Source organism: Nicotiana sylvestris, chromosome 6 (assembly GCF_000393655.2).
Source record: "Nicotiana sylvestris chromosome 6, ASM39365v2, whole genome shotgun sequence".
Classification (NCBI taxonomy): domain Eukaryota; kingdom Viridiplantae; phylum Streptophyta; class Magnoliopsida; order Solanales; family Solanaceae; genus Nicotiana; species Nicotiana sylvestris.
In genome coordinates, this window is record NC_091062.1 from 12434255 (window position 1) to 12453778 (window position 19524).

At 34.5% G+C, this 19524-nt stretch overlaps 1 protein-coding gene across 1 annotated transcript; it reads left to right on the top strand.

Annotated features, from left to right (window-relative positions):
- Positions 1-15477: 15477 nt before the first annotated feature.
- On the top strand, positions 15478-19305 carry LOC104228677 (IQ domain-containing protein IQM1). The gene is made up of 8 exons (XM_009781189.2): positions 15478-15576; positions 16280-16669; positions 16909-17089; positions 17205-17293; positions 17418-17505; positions 17788-18018; positions 18263-18364; positions 18477-19305. Exons 2-8 carry the CDS (start codon positions 16320-16322, stop codon positions 18930-18932), a joined length of 1497 nt encoding a protein of 498 aa, XP_009779491.1. The 5' UTR covers positions 15478-15576; positions 16280-16319; the 3' UTR covers positions 18933-19305.
- The last annotated feature ends 219 nt before the right edge of the window (positions 19306-19524 follow it).

Here is a 19524-nt window from a genome sequence, read left to right on the forward strand (position 1 = left end):
GGTATAACTTATACTTTCTTCTTAGAAATTATGCAATTGTCATTCTTAATACAACATACCAAACAATGAATAAACAACAATCCCAGCATAATTTATCCCAATATAACTTATACCGGCATAATTTATACCGATATAAATCGTATTCCAACCAAACGTCCCCTTACTCGTGTGATGAAATTGAATGTAGTTCTTAATTTGTCTTCTCCATTTTTTTATTTTCTTTCTACTTTTTTAATTTCTATTTAGCTTTTAACTTTATCTGCCAAAATCTTCCATTTGTCTATATTAATTCCACATACCATGAATGAAACTCCAACGATTTAATTCTAAAATAACAAGAGTTTGCGGACAAATTCTGCAGCTAAACAGAAAAAATTATTACTAATCTGATTTAGCGACGGATTAGCAATAAATTATCAAAAAATTTTGTTAGCAACGAACGATTTAGCGATGAAGTTCATAGCTAATTTTAATTTTTTTTGTAGTGATTGTTCAACATGTTTTCTATTTTTCTTTTCATTATCTTTATTGAGGGTTGACGAAGAACATTAATAAAAAGAAAAAGAAAAAACATAAGCATTCTTACAAGAGAATGGCGAAGTCCTTTAGATATGTGGAAAAAAAATACTTGTATATATAACAATACTAAGATACATCTAATTCTTGAATTTGGTATAGTAACTTTTGCGCATTTATCTCTATATATTGTTATTCTTAGCATAATAATAGGATATGTATTATATTATTAGTATTCAACGCATGAAAATTCAGGTGTTAAATTTTTAGCCTTTTAACCAAACAGCCTGTAATAGGATTTTAGATTATAAAAGTCTTAACCAAATGGTGGCTAACATACAAATAATTTTTTATGTAAAAGGAGGTCAGCTATATATAGGGTTAGAATACTATAGCTTTAAAGAGGTGGCTAACATGCATGGATTCGCCTTGTCCAATAAAATAATATATTTTTATTTTTTGTTTAATCCTCTAGTATTCGAAGTTCATTAGTCCGATTAATCCGAAATTACGTATGGTAGACCCATCGCGGGAGTAAAAACTCTCCATATTATTAAAACACATAAATTAGCGACGTACAAATTCTGTAGTTAAACATCAAAATCCATTATTAATCCTATTTAGCAGCAGATTATCAAAAAATTCTATTAGCTACGAGTAATTTAGCGACAAATTAGAGACGAAGAGCTTGAATGCAAGGATCCATGTATTTAATTTTAACGTTCAAACTTGAAATTTCTTATTAAGGATGGAGAGATTTCAACCATCTCATCGCACTCCTTGGTCTGGTAATCCGCGGAGCTTGAATGCCTGGATCCATGTATTTAAATTTAGTATAAAAAATATTTCTTCAAATTTATTTTGAAATAAAAAATTTCCTAGTTATAAAATATTAATAATATAAAAATGAATAAAGAAAGCAAGTTGAAGAAAACAGCTTAAAAGGTTAACAGTCTGACCTGACAGGATTTATTAGAAAGATAATTGTTTCAAATTTCAAGTGGTCAATTTGATCCAAATATATTCCAAAATACAGAATGGCATTTGTCCTCATTCTTGACCAATCTCTCTTGATTTTGACCATTAATTTTCAAAGTCTAGAATTTAGGTTTGGCACCCTATCCATTTTTATTACTTTTATATTTTTCGTTACGTTTCTGTCGTAGGATAAGGGTTTAATAACGTGATTAGCGTTCAATTATGTGATTATCAATTATTTATATAAAAATTCAGACGTTATATAAACTTATGTATAAAATTAACTGTTGGGTTCATGCCCATGTTGTCCGGCCAAAGGCCTAATGGCCTAATCCTATTCTCTTTTGGTTTTCATTCCTATTTGGAATTGGATTCGGTTTATTCCTATTTTGAGTGGGTTTTGGCTTTAAGAGAAAGCACCACTCATGATCTATAAATAGGACAACCTTGGAGATTTATTGATTGCTCATTGATATAAGTCTTCGAAAGACTTAAGCACATAAGAGTGGTTTTTGAGAGAGCTTTCGTCAAGAGAGAAGAGAGAAGAAAAATATTTGTTTTGCTGCAGATTTTTATTCCGACCAGCCAACATTCAAATCACGTTTTCGGATTCGTTAACCGTTGGATCGGGCTGTAATTTTGACTGAGTGTTCGTAACATTTTGGTCTTGGATTTGAATGGTGGAGATCGGATTTGTGGCTCGTAGAATCTAATTTCGAGCCTCGAACAGCAGTTTCGTTTTTGTGGATTCTCCTCTTTCTTCAATTGATTAGTTGTTGCTCTTGTTACAGTTGTTGCTCCGTGTTTGGCACTTGTTGTGTATCCAATTTGGAGAACTTTTGTAACCCTCTTATTGTTATAGTGAATTTTTTTGGATCTTTGTGATCCCGTGGTTTTTACCTTCGATTTGAAGGGTTTTCCACGTTAAAATTTGGTGTTCTTTATCTTCTTTATTTTCGGGTTTGCCTCTTCCTCGTCATAACAGTGGTATCAGAGCCAGGTTATTTATCCGGGTTATTACGGAATGGAGGCGAATATGAGCAAGATGGTATGTTTAAATGGGAAAAATTATAATGTTTGGAGAAGCAAAATGAAAGACTTGTTGTTCGTGAAGAAGATTCATCTACCCATTTTTCAGCTCATAAACCCGAGAGTATATCCGATGAAGATTGGGATTTCGAGCACCAACAAGTATGTGGATATATACAACAATGGGTTGAAGATAATGTTCGCAACCATATTGTGAACGAGATACATGCGAGATCATTGTGGGAAAAGTTAGAGACTTTATGCTTCAAAAACCGGGAACAACAAATTGTTTCTGCTAAAGCAATTGACGTCCTTTAAATAAAAGGAAGGCAGCCCTATCCTTGATCACATAAATGATTTTCAGGGCGTCCTTGATCAGCTATCTGGAATGAGAGTTAATTTTGATGATGAGATACAAGGACTTTGGCTTCTTAATACTCTCCCAGACTCTTGGGAAACTTATCGTTTTTCTTTGACAAATTCAGCTCCTAGAGGTAAGGTGACCATGGAATATGCCAAGAGTGGTGTGTTGAATGAGGAAGTAAGGAGAAAATCTCAGGGTTCGTCTTCACAAGCAGATATCTTGGTTACTGAAGACCGGGGGAGAGATAGAACAAGAGGCTCAAGATATAGAGGTAAAAGTAGAAGAAAGTTAAGGTCCAAATACTATAATATTACATGCAACCACTGTGGCAAGAAAGGACACATCAAAAGGTTTTGCCGCAAGTTGAATCTAGACACTAGAGAAGGAAAGAAAGCTGAAAATAACGACAACAATGTTGCTGTTATTGTTCAAGATGACCTTTTTTTTTTCTTATGATGAAAATGTCATCAATTTGGTATCCCATGAGACAAGCTGGATAATAGATTCTGGATCTACCTCACATGTCACACCAAGAAAAGACTTTTTCTCATCTTATATTCTTGTTGATTCTGGAGTGTTAAAAATGGGCAATGCCAGTGAAGTTAAGGTATTTGGTGTTGGAACAGTTTGTTTGAAAACTAATAATGGGTCAACGTTAGTTCTTCAAGATGTCAAGTATGCTCCAGACTTTCTTTTCAATTTGATCTCCGCAGGAAGATTAGACGATGAAGGTTACCATAATGCCCTCTTTAATGGCCAATGGAAGCTCATCAAGGGCTCGTTAGTAGTGGCTCGAGGAGTCAAGTCTGGTTATTTATATGTGATACATGGCTCTATTCTTAATGACTCAATAAATCTGGTGGAAAATGATACATTGTCAGAATTGTGGCATCGAAGATTGAGTCATATGAGTGAGAGGGGGATTACGTGTTTGGCCAAGAAAAGTTTGCTTTCTGGAGTGAAACAAGCAAAGCTGAAAATGTGCATACATTTTTTAGCTGGCAAACAGAAAAGGGTTTCCTTTCATAGCCATCCTCCCTCAAGAAAGCCCGATTTATTGGAGCTAGTACACTCTGATTTGTGTGGTCCTTTATTGAAGGTCACTTTACTTTGTGACCTTCATTGATGATCATTCTCGTAAGCTCTGGGTGTATCCTTTGAAATCTAAAGATCAAGCACTTAGCGTGTTTAGGACTTTCAGGCCTTAGCTGAGAGACAAACGGGTAAGAAATTAAAATGTATTCGTACTGACAATGGTGGTGAATATTGTGGTCCATTTGATAACTATTGCAAGGAAAAAGGAATTCGTCATCAGAAAACTCCGCCCAAGACACCTCAATTGAATGGTTTAGCAGAGAGGATGAATAGAACTCTAGTTGAGAGAGTTAGATGCTTACTTTTAGAGGCTAAACTTCCAAATACATTTTGGGCAGAAGCACTTAACACTGTTGCCTATGTTATTAATTTGTCTCCTGCAGTTACTTTGGATAGTGATGTCCCAGACAGAGTTTGGTTTGCCAAAGATGTTTCTTATGATCACCTGAGAGTTTTTGGGTGTAAAGCTTGTGTGCATGTTCCTAAAGATGAGAGATCGAAACTGGATGTCAAAACTAAGCAGTGCATCTTTATCGGTTATGGTCAAGATGAGTTTGGGTATCGTTTTTATGATCCAGTTGACAATAAAATTATTAGAAGTCGTGATGAAATATTCTTTGAAGACCAAACTATTGAAGATATTGACAAAGATGAGAAGATAGATTCTTAAAGTAATGAGAGCTTAGTTGATATTGATCCAGTTTCAATTACTAAGGCACCTATTGCACATGAAGGAACCCAAGACAATGATGGAGATATTGATCATGATCAAAATGATCATCATGGTGTAGATGTTATGGATGCTCGAGTTGATGAAGTTGTGGTTGATCAGCAACCAATTCCTGCACAGGTAACTACTTTGAATGCTCCTGAAACCTCTCTTAGAAAATCTATAAGGGAGAAGCAAAAATCCATGCGTTGTCCTCCTGATGAGTATGTACTTTTAACTGACATGGGAGAACCTGAGAATTATGATGAAACCATGCAAGATACTCACAAAGATCAGTGGATAGAAGCGATGGAAGATGAGATGAAGTCACTCCATGAGAATGACACATATGAGTTAGTGAAATTGCTGAAAGGTAAGAGAGCTTTATCTAACAAATGGATATTCAGAATAAAGCAAGATAACCATACCTCTACACCTAGATACAAGGCGAGGTTAGTTGTTAAAGATTTTGGCCAGAAGAAGGGAGTTGACTTTGATGAAATTTTATCCCCTGTTGTGAAGATGTCTTCTATTCGTGTGGTTCTAGGCTTAGCTGCAAGTATAGATTTAGAGGTTGGGCAGATGGATGTCAAGACTGCTTTTATTCATGGTGATTTAGATGAGGAGATTTATATGGAGCAACCTGAGGGTTTTGTAACTAAGGGAAAAGAAAATTATGTCTGCAAATTGAAAAAGAGCCTGTATGGATTGAAACAAGCTCCAAGGAAATGGTATTTGAAGTTTGAATCTGTCATATAAGAACAAAGGTACAAGAAAACTTCTTCAAACCACTGTGTATTCTTTCAGAAGTTTTTTGATGACAATTTTATTATTTTATTACTTTATGTGGATGACATGCTTATTGTTGGCAAGAATAAATCCAGAATTGCAGTTCTTAAGAAGTAGTTGAGCAAATCATTTGCGATGAAGGACTTGGGGCCAACAAAGAAAATCTTGGGCATTCAAATCCACCGACACAGAGATAGAAAGGAGTTATTTATGTCCCAAAAGCAATACATTGAGAAGGTACTCTAGAGGTTCAATATGACAGATGCAAAAGTGGTTAGTACTCCTCTTGCTTAACACTTCAAATTGAGTATTAGTTAGAGTCCATCTACTAATGAAGAGAAAAAGGAGATGTCTCGTATTTCTTACTCTTCTGCCGTTGGTAGCTTGATGTATGTTATGGTTTGTACTAGACCAGATATTGCACATGCCGTTGTTACTGTTAGTAGATTCCTTTCTAATCTTGGAAAAGAACATTGGGATGCAGTAAAATGGATATTAAGGTATTTGAAGCTGTGCTTTGGCAATGGCAAGTCTGAACTTGTTTGTTACACAGACTCTGATTTAGGAGGCAATCTTGATAATTCAAGATCCACTTCCGGTTATTTGATCACTTTTGCAGGGGGAGCTGTTTCTTGGCAATCTAGACTACAGAAGTGCATAGGTCTATCCACCACATAAGCTGAATATATTGCTGTCACAGAAGGTGCCAAAGAATTATTATGGATGAAGGAGTTTATTAATGATCTTAGCTTTGAGCAGCCAAGGTACATCTTATTTTGTGATAATCAGAGTGCTATTTGTCTCACCAAGCACTCCACTTTTCATTCTAAGACCAAACATATAAATAGAAAGTATCATTGGATAAGAATGGCCGTAGAAGAGAAATTATTTGAGGTTGAGAAGATACACACTGATGAAAATCCTTCGGATATGTTGACAAAGGCGGTGGTTGCAGATAAACATGAATTTTGTAGAAAATTGGCAAGCATGAAGCCTGTCAATAGTTCCTCTACTTAAAGACACATTTGGCCCCTTGGCTGGAGGGGGAGTTTGTTAGGCTCATGCCCATGTTGTCCAGCCAAAGGTCTAATGGCCTAATCCTATTCTCTTTTGGTTTCCATTCCTATTTGGAATTGGATTCGGTTTATTCCTATTTTGAGTGTGTTTTGGCTTTAAGAGAAAGCACCACTCATGATCTATAAATAGGACAAACTTGGAGATTTATTCTATGCTCATTGATACAAGTCTTTGAAAGACTTAAGCACATAAGAGTTGTTTTTGAGAGAGCTTTCGTCAAGAGAGAAGAGAGAAGAAAAATATTTGTTTTGTTGCAGATTGTTATTCCGACCAGCCAATATTCAAATCACGTTTTCTATTCGTTAACCGTTGGATCGGGCTGAAAATTTGACTGAGGGTTCGTAACATTTTAGTCTTGGATTTGAACGGTGAGATCGGATTTGGAGGCTCGTAGAATCTGATTTCGAGCCTCAAACAACAGCTTTATTTTTGTGGATTCTCCTCTTTCTTCAATTGATTAGTTGTTGCTTTTATTATAGTTGTTTCTCCGTGTTTGGCACTTGTTGTGTATCCAATTTGGAGAACTTTTGTAACCCTCTTATTGTTATAGTGAAGCTTTTTGGATCTTTGTGATCCTGTGGTTTTTACCTTCGATTTGAAGGATTTTCCACATTAAAATTTGGTGTTCTTTATCTTCTTTATTTTCGGGTTTGCCTCTTCCTCGTCATAACATTAACTTCGTACACCAGGACGGGACGGCACGAGATGAGAGCGACAATAGGAAAAAGCGATAAAAGCACTTCAATAATCTACTCCTTGAAATAAGAATGGAGGATATCGTTTTCTTAATAATTCAAATAGATAGTTTTGCTCACGCAACATAAAATTTTTATTAACTGAGAGTTCATTGATTTTTTTTTTGCTAAGTATTCATAAATCATTAAAAGTCGACTAAATTACTCTAAACATCATCACTTCGGATTTTAATAGATGATAATTGTGAGCATGTGATTTTTGCCTCACATGAATTACTCCTACAAAACTCCCAAAATTAGATTTTTCCTTTATTTATTTGTTATTTAAGAATTGTTGTAGAAATTTTTCTGTTTGTTTGCATTTTGTGTGCATGTTTAATTTTATTTAAATCATAAAAAAAATACAAAAATACATTGCATTTGCATTTAGGATTTAATTTTATATTTTTTAGATTAATTAGTAAATTAGTATGTTTTACAAAAAAAATGAAAAAAAAATCAAAAAATAAATAAATAATAAATAACTCTTTTTCGCATTTTTAATTTTTAGCTTCGAATTTTGTAGTTTTTTCTTTTAATTTGGTTTTTTAATTGATCGTGGTAATAGTTATTTAGAGTTAATTAATTTAATTTGGTAGGATAATTTGGTTTAGGGATTAATTTAGGTTTATTTTGAATTTTTGAAAAGAAAAAGATTTTTGAAATAACAATTGAAAGAGGAAAGAAAAGGAAATAAAGCAGGTCTGGTTTTGGGTCATTCTAGTTAAATGTCACCAGGCCCAAATAAATTATCCCCAATACCCATGCAAACCCGTTCAAAACCGGCCCAGATCCATTCCCTTACCCGGTCTGCCCCACTCAGAACCAAAACGACGTCGTTTCAATTACCCCTTGATCAGGACCGTAGATCTTACTTGATCGGACGGTTCGGAACTGAGCCCTATTTTATATAAAACTGTCTGATTGACCCCGCTACCCCCTAACTCATCTCCTACGTTTCTTTCACCTTCAGAGACGCCCAGAAACCCTAGAGTCGCTTAATTTCCCACCGACTCAAGCCGGCGGCGCCGCTTCCAATCCACCCCAAATCTACACCACAGACTCCTCTTCACCTCCCCGTTCCGAATCGTCACTCCTTTTCCCTCGAACCTTGCCAGAACCTCTCAAATCTTAAATCTAAGTTCGAACCCTAAAAGTTCAAAATCAATTTCCGTTGAACCCGGTGGCATGCATCGACCCATGCCTTTGTTTTTCACGATTAGAAGGCTGATTTACTACAAAACTGATGTTGTTCGTTTGTTCTTGACAAACAATAAGTGATTAACATCAGTTTCGTGTAAGTCAGGGTATCGAATGGGATTTCAAGTTTAGTCGGTGAGTTCTCTCCATCCTTCTGTCTATTTTTTGTTTTTATTTTTACCTCTTATTCCTCTTCTTTTCTTCTCCTCTCCTTCGGTTAAGTTTTCACCAAAATTGAAACTCGACCAAGTTTCTGAGCCTAGAATTGAGTTTGTGTTCGTTTGTTCTATTTGTTTCTCTTTTTCACTCCATTAAAGCTTTTCTCGGATTTTTGGTATGTTTAGTTTTATTAATGTCATAGTTAAACTTCTGATTTCGCCCTGTTATTTTAGTCTCATAGTTTAGTTTAATTAGGTTTATTTCGATTTAATAACTTAGTAATTAGTCATTTTTGTTTAGGTTTAGTTTTAAAATCATCTGAATGGCTTTTTCTTTTCTTCTGCCTTCCGTAGAATACAGATTTTAGTGTGGGCTTTGGGTCGTTTCTGACCCATTTGCAAAAGGCATCCCATGCATTTTGGTTTAAGCCATTGGGTCAATTTGACCCATGATCCATGAGTTTTCTGAAGTAAATAGCAGGGGTTCAAGGGGTAGTCTAGGAATTCTAGGTGAGGGAATCTTTAATAACTGAATGGGAAAAGCTGCCTAGAAGGTGGGGGTTGGGACTTATTTGAAAAACTGATTTTTAAGCTAGGGATTGAATAGCAAAAATGAAAATTTCAAAAGGGGTAAAAAAAAGCAATAACTGAATTCACTTTGCTACCCTAAAAAGCTTGCCTATAAAGGCACCCTTAGGCTCAAGGCAGATTGGAGAGAGAGGAGAGACTAAAGAAAATCCTGAAAAAAATTTGAAACGGCTAGTCTTGGAAAAACATTGAAATCCCTGCAATCCTTTGTTGAAAACTACCAAAAATTCTGCTTGTTTTGGATTTCTGATTCTCTTTGTTAGCTAAAACTCTCGAAAAATTCCATAGTTATACTTCTGGTTTGAGAAATGGTTTGAGTTTTGGTTTGAAGTTGGGTTTTGATTTGTTGTTCTTTCACTGTTCCATCAACTATTCTTGAGCTGGTTTTACTGTGTTATTGCCGAATCTGGGCTTTGTTCTGTTGTTGATGTCTACTGATTCCTCACTTCTTTCTGCTTCCTTCTTATTTCCAGGTATTTTTCAAACCATTGTCAACAAGTGACTAAGAACATGTGTTTCGAGTTTGAGGCCTGACTGAATACAAGTTGTTTTGGATCCCATTTCATTTGTGTCCCTCTATTTCTTTAATGGTTATGTAAATAAACCATGTATTATACATGTTATTTCATTTGTCTTATGTCATTGGAATGCTGTAGAAATGGATTTGTGCTCTTTAAGAGTTTGTTTGTTGATGTTTGTTTTCAAGTAAATGGTGTTAATTCCCTAGACTTTGTTGCTGCTGGAAGAGTTAATTGAATTTAAGTCCAAGTTTTGTTTGTGAGTTTAACCTAGGATTGAATTCAAGCATGAATCTTTGTGTAGTTTGAGGTCGAGCATATGTTCTTAGTAGTATTTGAATATTCTTTGTGTCCCAGTTATTGTGTAATGATGAGATTTATCAGTTTGTTGTTTGGGTGTAACTGGTAGTTTGCTTTGGTATGGACTCGATATTGAGTCTGGATCCTCAGTTTTGTTCTTTGCAAGGTTTGGGTTCATTGGGCCTTGGATTCTCAGGTCATTGGCAAAGACATTGCTATTTGGGCTTGTTTCTCGAGCCCAATAGCTTATTCGTTTGGCTGTTGAATTATTCTCATAGCAAATTTGACCCAAAAATGCATGAAAGATAAAATTAGAAATTTAGCTAGTTAATTTTGTGTTAAATGGTTAAAATTCAGAAGTAAAATATTAGTTCAACTTCATGTTTCATATAGTTCTTGGTTGATTGGTATTTAATTTATTTTGTACAATTGTTGGTTCTAAAAGTTTGGGCTTAAAGCTGGCCCAATTAATGGACGTTTAATTTCCGATTCAATAGCACGTTCAGTGTCCTTGGACGTCCGCTCCTCACTAAGAATTGGGCTCATTTGGACCCAAGCCTGAAGGCATTTAAAATGGGTTCGTGTATTTGCTATTTGTTGGAGCAATTTTTCTTTGAGTTAATTGGTTTAAATACTATGCCTATTAGTTAATAAGTAAGGCCGAATTCTTCGTTAAAAATGATTAGAATTCTATGAAGCCTTCCTTAATTAGTTAGACTCTTAAAATAAATCAAGGTGCGCCGTACCAAATAAATCTCAAAAATGCATGGCCTTCATTTAATTAATTTTAATCCTTAGAAATCGAGGCATGCCATTTAGTTGAATTTTCCATGGCTCTTGCAAATTTGAAAGTACGTAGTTGCTTTAGGCGCGCTGTTTAAAAAATTACTTTCCTAAACTCGGGTGTGCATTTCATGTGACCCAAATCCAAATCTCAACAACGTTAAATAAATGTGTCTCGGACTGCGGGTGCATTTCATGTGGCGTGGTCCAAAGACGTGTTTTAGATGACGTTGAAATCTTCCTTAAAATAATTGAAAGTGGTCTAAAAAGTTTAAAATATACCATAGGTTAAAACATGCATTAAAATTAGATAATAGGCCAATTGTAATAGTTTAAGCGATCATGCTAGAACCACGGAATCCGGGGGTGCCTAACACCTTCCCTCGGGTTAACAGAATTCCTTATTCAGAATTTCTGGTTCGTAAACTTCAAAAGGAAAGTCGAATTTTCCTCGATTTGGGATTTTAAAATAAATCGGTGACTTGGGACACCAGAAAAAAACCATCCCAAGTGGCGACTCTGAATAAAAAATGAATAAATAATCTCATTTCGAATAATGTCACTTAAATTGGAAAAACTCCCTTGTACTACTTTCGGGTAGTGTAAAAAGGAGGTATGATAATAATTTTATTACTGCATTCGAAGCGTAAAATTTATTTTTGCTGAACCTATCCTTCCAATGTCTTCTACAACATACACATCATAAAAGGACGAATTAAGCACATAAATTATTTTTATTTCACTATCAAAGCGAAGAAAAGGTTGGATTAATCAAAGGAGGTACATGAAATTTCATTATCATTAATTTATTGTCCATTAAAAGTATTATACACATATTATACATAGATATATATCTACATATATTATACATATGTGTATGTATTTATATAACAATATGAATTGCGATTAAAGCTAATCTTGTTTTGTTTTTATTTATTTTTTTGTTTCTCATGACCCGATGTTTGATATTTGAATAGAGATTTTGTAATTTGAATTTGTATCGCATAAAGTTCATTAAAAGGGAAAACGCTCCTTACTAAAAAAGAATTGCTCCTTACTAAAAAAAATTTACTTCGAGAGCTCGAATCCAAAACATCTAATTAAAAATAAAAAAATCTTATTCATTTCACTCACAAATACAAGTATAATAAATCACATTCACATTTGTCGGTCAAGAGCAACTTGAATTTTCCAACAAACCGTACTACACGTACTTGTTTCCACTTCATTTATTTTACAACCAACCCCCAATTGGCAATTGCACATTTAATGAACACTAAAATAAAGAACTTATTGAAAAATAAGTCAAATATAGTGCCTTTTCACTATCCTTAAGAAAATATCAATTAAAAATATAATCTGACTAAATTATTTTTATTTTGTTTTTTATCTTAATTTGTTATTTATTACTCCATCCGGTCCACAATAAATGACCAATTTGCTTTGCACACACCCTATTAAGAAAACACACCATACAAAAATAATTAGTGTGACTAAACTACTCCTAATTAAATGTTGGAACATAATTTAATGTGAGGAGTAAAAGACTTTTTAGGAATACATATATAAGGGTAATTTTAAAAAAATAAATTAAATTTTTTCTTGATTATATAAATGGACACTTATTTTGGACCAAAATAAAAAGGCAAATTGGTCACATATTATATACCGGAGGGAGTACAACTCTTGTTTTCACTACTTCCTCTGTCTCATATTATCTGTCATGATTCTTTCATACACGACCCTTGAAAAAAATTAATTAGGATGTGATTTTGACTACTTTACTCTTATTCATATCTTAATATTTAATCTTTATTCATTGATATTTGAACAAAGTTATCCATAATTGAAGTGTTTGTAGTTTTAGTGATAATTATTACTAAGGGTTAAAAAGGAAAAAGATAATCAATTTTATCTTGAACTTTTAAAGTGACAAATAATTCGAGATAACTATTTTTAGTAATCACGAATGATAATATGAGACGAAGAGAGTAAATTAGTCTCTATCCACATTTATTAGAGTAAGGGTAAAGGTGAAAAAAATAATTCTTTTATTTTATAAAATAATAAATATTTTAAATCATTTTTTTAAATAACTATGACATTTAAAAGGACAGAAGGAAATAGTTAGAAAACAAATGCAGCTAAAGAAGGGGAGCAATTGAGTAATGATAAAATATCTCTGTGTAACCTATACGTTACAAGTTCGAGCCATAAAAGCAACCACTAATGCTTGCATTAGGGCAAAAGACTATCTATACCACACCTCACCTATATCACACTCTTGGGATGCGTCTAGAGACGGACCTATGTTAGGAATAGAGGGGTCACTGGACCCCATTAACTTCAGTAAAAGTTCTAGGTATATATATATATATATTTATATATGTTTATATATGCTTAAAACAATCATATATTTTACTTTGAATCCTTAAGCTCAAAAGTTATATAAGGGCACTGGTTGAGTAGTTTGCTCATGTGCCCCGCCGCTCTCAAATTCTGGGTCAGGCTCTAGGCGTGACCCTTCCTCAAACTATATGTGAATACGAAATGCTTTGTGTATCGAATTGCGCTTACAATTGCAGCTAGCAATTCCAATATCATGAGCATATTTGATGACGTGTTGGCGTTTATCCGTGTTTTCACCAAACCATACTAAAAGTATTTGTTTCCACTTCATTTATTTTGCAACTAACCCACCCCCAATTGCACATTTAAGGAACACTAAAAGAAAGATATTTTTTTTGTTTCTTTAAATTCATCAACAACTACTACGTGCTACTATAAAGAAAATAAGTCAAATATAGCAAGGGTAAATATGTCATTCGACATTGTGGACATAGAAAATTTATTTTGTAGAAGACAAATTGCAGCTAACAATCCCTAACATCATCAGCATACTCGATAACGTGTTGGGCGCGTTTCATGACGCGACCGCAGAAGTAGTTGACCTTAACTACAGGCTTTTCGTACTTTTAATCCACGCAAAAAATTATTTATATTCAATAACCGAAAAATATATAAAATTATATATATATATACTATTATTTTAAAAGTAACTATACAATATCATTTTTCCTTAAAGGCACTTGAATGAATTTTTCTTTTTGCAAACAAATTTAGTCCGTCGGGCTAATGAGAGAAAAAAATTAAATAATGGCCTCAAAAAAGGATCATTTGTGCAAATACCCAACTAATTCGGATTTGCATTAGGTAGTTAACTAGCTCGGACTAATTCGAATTTATATTTTGGTAGGTTTAATCAACTTTTTGCATTTAAAGAGTTCGAACTCGAGACTTACGATTAAAGCTCGTCGGGCAAATGATAATGACATCAGAAAAGGATGCCAGATTAACACAGATTTACATTAGGTAGTCAACTGACTTGACCAATTGCCTGTTTGGTCAAACTTTTAAATTCAAACTTATTTTGAAAAATACACATTTGATAAAGTACTTTAGGCGAGAAACAATTTGTGTTTGACTAATTAATTTGAAAAACGCTTTTTGAACAGTGTTTTTCAACACACTTTTAAAAAGTGTTTCTAAGTGTACTTTTTCAAAAAGTGCCTTTTGGGAGAAATTACTTTTTTTCTATTTCTCAAAAACTGATTCTGCTTCTACCCAAAAGTAGTTTTTTCTTTCTAAAAGCTTGGCCAAATACCTTAACTTCGGGAAAAAACACTTTTGGCCAAAAAAGAACTTGGCCAACCAAAATATAATTCAAATTTACATTAGGTAAATTCACTAAAGTTTCTCTATTTCAGGAGTTCGAACTCGAAACGTTTAGTTAAAGATAAGGGGATGCAGATCATACCCATAACCCTCAACTATAACCTCCGGTTAAAGATGAACGGATGCAGATCATACCAGAATTATAGGCGGAGCCACAATATCAGCTACAAATTCGGTCGAACCAGTAGCTTTGGCTCAAATCATATATTTATTTTAAAATTTTCATTAAATATGTACAAATTATTAATTTAGAACCAAAAAACTTAAACGGATTAGGATTCCGAACTCATAATCTTAAAATTCTGGCTCCGCCTCTAACTATAATGCCCCTAAACTATAGTAGTTGACTTTTAAGTTCTAACAAGAAGTAAAATTCAAGATTGGAAAACCCCCCCAAAAAAAAGTTAAACAAGAAAACCGTACATTTTGATTTTTCAAGGAAGAAGCCTCATATTAGAAAAGTTACTTTCTTTGACCATAAAAAATTCGAACCAATATATTCTCATTTTCTTGTATTACAAAAGGAAGACACAAAAAGCTTTCTTGTTTTTCTTTTTTCAAACCAAAAAGTGTAGTTTCAAATTTTCCAATATTTGACTTGATCAAATATTAATTCGTGGGATTCAAACTTGAAACTTACGAAAGTTATAAAAATCAAACCCACAATTCCATTTCGTTTCCATTTTTTCCATTCACATTTATTCAAGAAATTAAAATTCTGAGTAAACTTAGGTAGCTGTCTGCAATATATTCACTGTATAGTTTGTCAGTTTTCCATTTCCACGTGCTATTCCTTAGTTAGACGAACTCTTTGACTCAAAATATTAAATTCTTTTTTCTACAAATCCACGCTTTTAGCTTTCTGCTCTACTTATATATATAAGTATATACACACACGGTAGTCATATTTATATTCATAGACATCTTTGTGGTTCAGTTGAAATAAGAACTTGGGATTTTTCTCTATAATTTTGAGATATTTTTTGGTTCTTCTAATATTCAGGTAATTGTTTTTTCTCAGTCTTATTTTGTTTATTTGATCTTATTTTGAGACATGGGGTCTTGTGTTTTAGGCTTTCTGTTAAATCTTTAAAGTTCTTAACATTGAATACATTGTGCTTTTGAAATTATCGGAAATCTAAGTGATTTTTTCATACAGATATAGTTATGTTTCGTGTCGAAAATACTGAGTTTTGCTATCTTTTTGGATAGGCTTTAGTTCAATTTTGATCAAAAGTTTGATAATTTAGCTCAAGAAATTGAAATAGTGGAGGTTTCTTCTTCTAAATAGAATAAGAAAGAGAAACTTTTTAATGGTTTTCCACATATATCTATGTTTCATATCGAAAATATTGATTCTGTATCTGCCTCGTTAGGCTGCCTACATCACAACCCCTTGGGATGCGGCCCTTCCCTGTAAGGGGTTGCGTGAACGCGGGATGCTTTGTGCATCGGGCTGCCCTTTTATCTGCCTATGTTTGAATGGGCTTTAGTTCAATTTTGAATGGAGGCTACTTTATTTTTTATACCAAAAGTTTGATAATTTAGCTCGAAGAACTTGAAATAATGGAAGTTTCTGCATTCTAAGTAGAGTTAGCAACAGAAAATCTGTTTCTGAATAGTTAAATTTGCTAGTAATATTTTTCAATTTTTAGTTCTTTCTTTGATAACTTTGGTATTAATAGAGTTCTCAATCAAATTTGCAGGTTAAAAGGCTATTTATTATCTTGCTTAAAAAACTTGGAGATGACTGTGCGATCGAATAGTTTTAAAAGAACACATTTGGAAACAATAATCCAATCAAATGGTGTCGATAAGATGACACGAAAGAATTCGATAAATTTAAGGAACTGTGAACCGAAGAAGCTGATGCTAGAGACAACTCTATCATTCAAGAATTTGATTCAAGACATAAATATATCAGAATGGAATGAAACTAAGACAAGAGCAGCTTCACTACACGAGCCTTCGATTCTGTTTTCTCCGCATCCTGTTAGCGAGCTCGATGCTGCTGCTGTTAAGCTACAAAAAGTATACAAGAGTTATAGGACGAGAAGAAATCTCGCGGATTGTGCTGTTGTGGTTGAAGAACTATGGTATGCGGTCTTAATTTTTTGGAAATATTGATTATTGATTGGGCATGTTGCACATTTGGCCGGCCAAAAATAGTTACATCTGCTAGCCAAATATACAAAAAATATACGTTGATTATGTATATTATATACATTTTCTGGCTATTATTTCTTGGAGCGGCTATACAATGTCGTTTTCCCTTCTTGTATGTTGATTGTCCAGTTTATTGAAGTGGTTGTGCTATATTGTCTGGTTTGTGTAGGTGGAAGGCTTTGGATTTTGCAGCTCTAAAAAGGAGTTCTGTTTCTTTCTTTAACGGGGAGAAACCAGAAACTGCTGTATCGCGGTGGGCTAGAGCGCGTACAAGAGCTGCTATAGTTGGAAAAGGATTGTCAAAAGATGAAAAAGCTCAAAAACTTGCTCTGCAGCATTGGTTAGAAGCTGTAAGTTCTTGAAATTTTTATGACATCTTGAGTTATATGGCATATAATTCATTTTAATAAAGGAAGTTCTGTATATTATGATACTGATTCTTTCTTTCCTCAATCCTATGTGTAGATTGATCCACGACATCGGTATGGACACAACTTACACTTTTACTATGATGTGTGGTTTGAAAGCGAAAGCTCTCAACCTTTCTTCTACTGGTGAGTTATCTGTTGTGGAATTTGCATCTTTACTATATGAATAGAAATGCTTAACAAATGTATCAATGAGTTGAATTATCTCTGAGCGAACGTCTTCTTACATCATGACTTTTGTTCTTTGAAGGTTGGATGTTGGAGATGGGAAAGAAATCAATCTTGAGAAGTGTCCAAGAACCAATCTGCAGCATCAATGCATCAAATATCTCGGGCCGGTAAGTCCAGATTCTGTCTTAAGGATTTTTTCACAACATAATGAATCTTATGATATAAAAGGGTAGCCCGGTGCACGAAGCATCCTGCGTTTACGTAGTGTCCGGAAAAGGGCCGCACCCTAAGGGGTGTGATGTAGGATGCAAGCATCTGGCTGATTCCACGACTCGAACTTGTGACCTACAAATCACACAGAGAAACTTTACCGTTGCTCCAAGGCTCCCCTTCAATGAATCTTATGATGATTCTTGGAAATTTAATTGCTTCTCCTTTTACTATTTCAGAAAGAGCGCGAATCGTATGAAGTAGTTATTCAAGATGGGAAACTTGTCTATAAACAAAGTGGTATCTTTGTGGAGACAGTAGAAGGATCAAAGTGGATTTTTGTTCTTAGCACAACAAGAACATTATATGTAGGAAAAAAGAAGAAAGGTGTGTTTCAACATTCGAGTTTTCTATCCGGTGGAGCGATTACTGCTGCTGGAAGACTGGTTTCTCATGGTGGTATTTTGGAGGTAATTATCGAACGATATTTTATTTAAATGCACAATAAATATATCTCTGCAATCTTTATCGATATAGAAGGCCATGTGACCAAAGGAGGTCACGGGTTTGAGTCGTTGAAACAGCCTCTAGCAGAAATGCAGGGTAAGGCTGCGTACAATTGACCCTTGTGGTCCGGCCCTTCCCTGGCTGCCCTTTTAATCTTTATCGATATATACAAAATGAATTTACTTATCTTTTTCATATTATCTGCAGGCTATTTGGCCATATAGCGGGCACTATCACCCCACGGAAGAGAACTTCAGGGAATTCATTGGCTTCCTCGAGGAGCACAACGTTGATCTTACAAACGTTAAGGTAATTGTTTAAATTTGTGTCTTGAACTGTTGAACATGTTCCTCATTGCTTAAAATGTTATAGCAATTGAGAAATACATCGCTAACAACAATTTTTTCTTTTGTGTTTTCAGAGATGTTCAGTTGATGATGATGATCTTTCGTTTAAAGTTAATAACGAGGGCTCAAATCGCCAACCACCTGTCCATCATTCTGTTGCAAAAGAATCACCCAAGAGAAGCGTTTCTGCTGTAAATGATCAAACTGAGGCGAAAGCAGCCACAACAGACAATGATCGTGAAGACATCATCAATAACAAGACACAATCATCGTTTAGCTTTGCTAAACGTTTATCTCGCAAATGGTCAACAGGAAATGGACCTCGTATTGGCTGTGTTAGGGACTACCCTACAGAATTACAATTCCGAGCACTTGAACAAGTTAACTTGTCACCTCGGGTGGCTAACGGAGGTTTCAACATATATGGTCCGATCCCCTCACCAAGGCCAAGCCCGAAGATTCGGCTTTCTCCTAGGATTGCGCATATGGGATTACCTAGTCCAAGGACACCTATTTCAGCAGCTAACTAAGCAACATTTTTGCATTTGCACCAGCTGATAAACTTCTGATTTTTTTGGTGTCCTCACCTTTGACGATAGACAACAACACAACAACAACAATAAACTCAGTAAATTCTCACAAGTGGGATCTGGGGAGGGTAAGATATACGCAACCTTAACGTTACCTTGGAAGGGCAGAGAAACTATTTCCAATAGACCCTCGAATAAAGAAGACAACACAACAGATGTAACAAACTAACGAAAATCATTATTTATTCGTTCATTCACGATGCTTTATTTGTACAAGATGCATGGCTTTCATTAAGCCTAATCATCTTTTTTTCAAAATTTTGCCTCTTTTGTAATTGAAGCCTGGCTTTTATTAACATGTTAAATTCTTTCATATTTTTTTGCTCCAATGTAGTTGAGTTGATAGCTCTTTATATATAGCAAAGTTTCTATGTCCAATCTTGCAATTCTCTTTCTCAATCTTACAAGTATATCCATTTAGTTGCTCCATTTAAATGTACCATAACTCAAAGTCTTTATCTTTTTTCATTTTCTGAGTTGCATAGTTAGACGAGGGTCTATCGGAAACAGACTTTCTGCCCTCAAGGTAGGG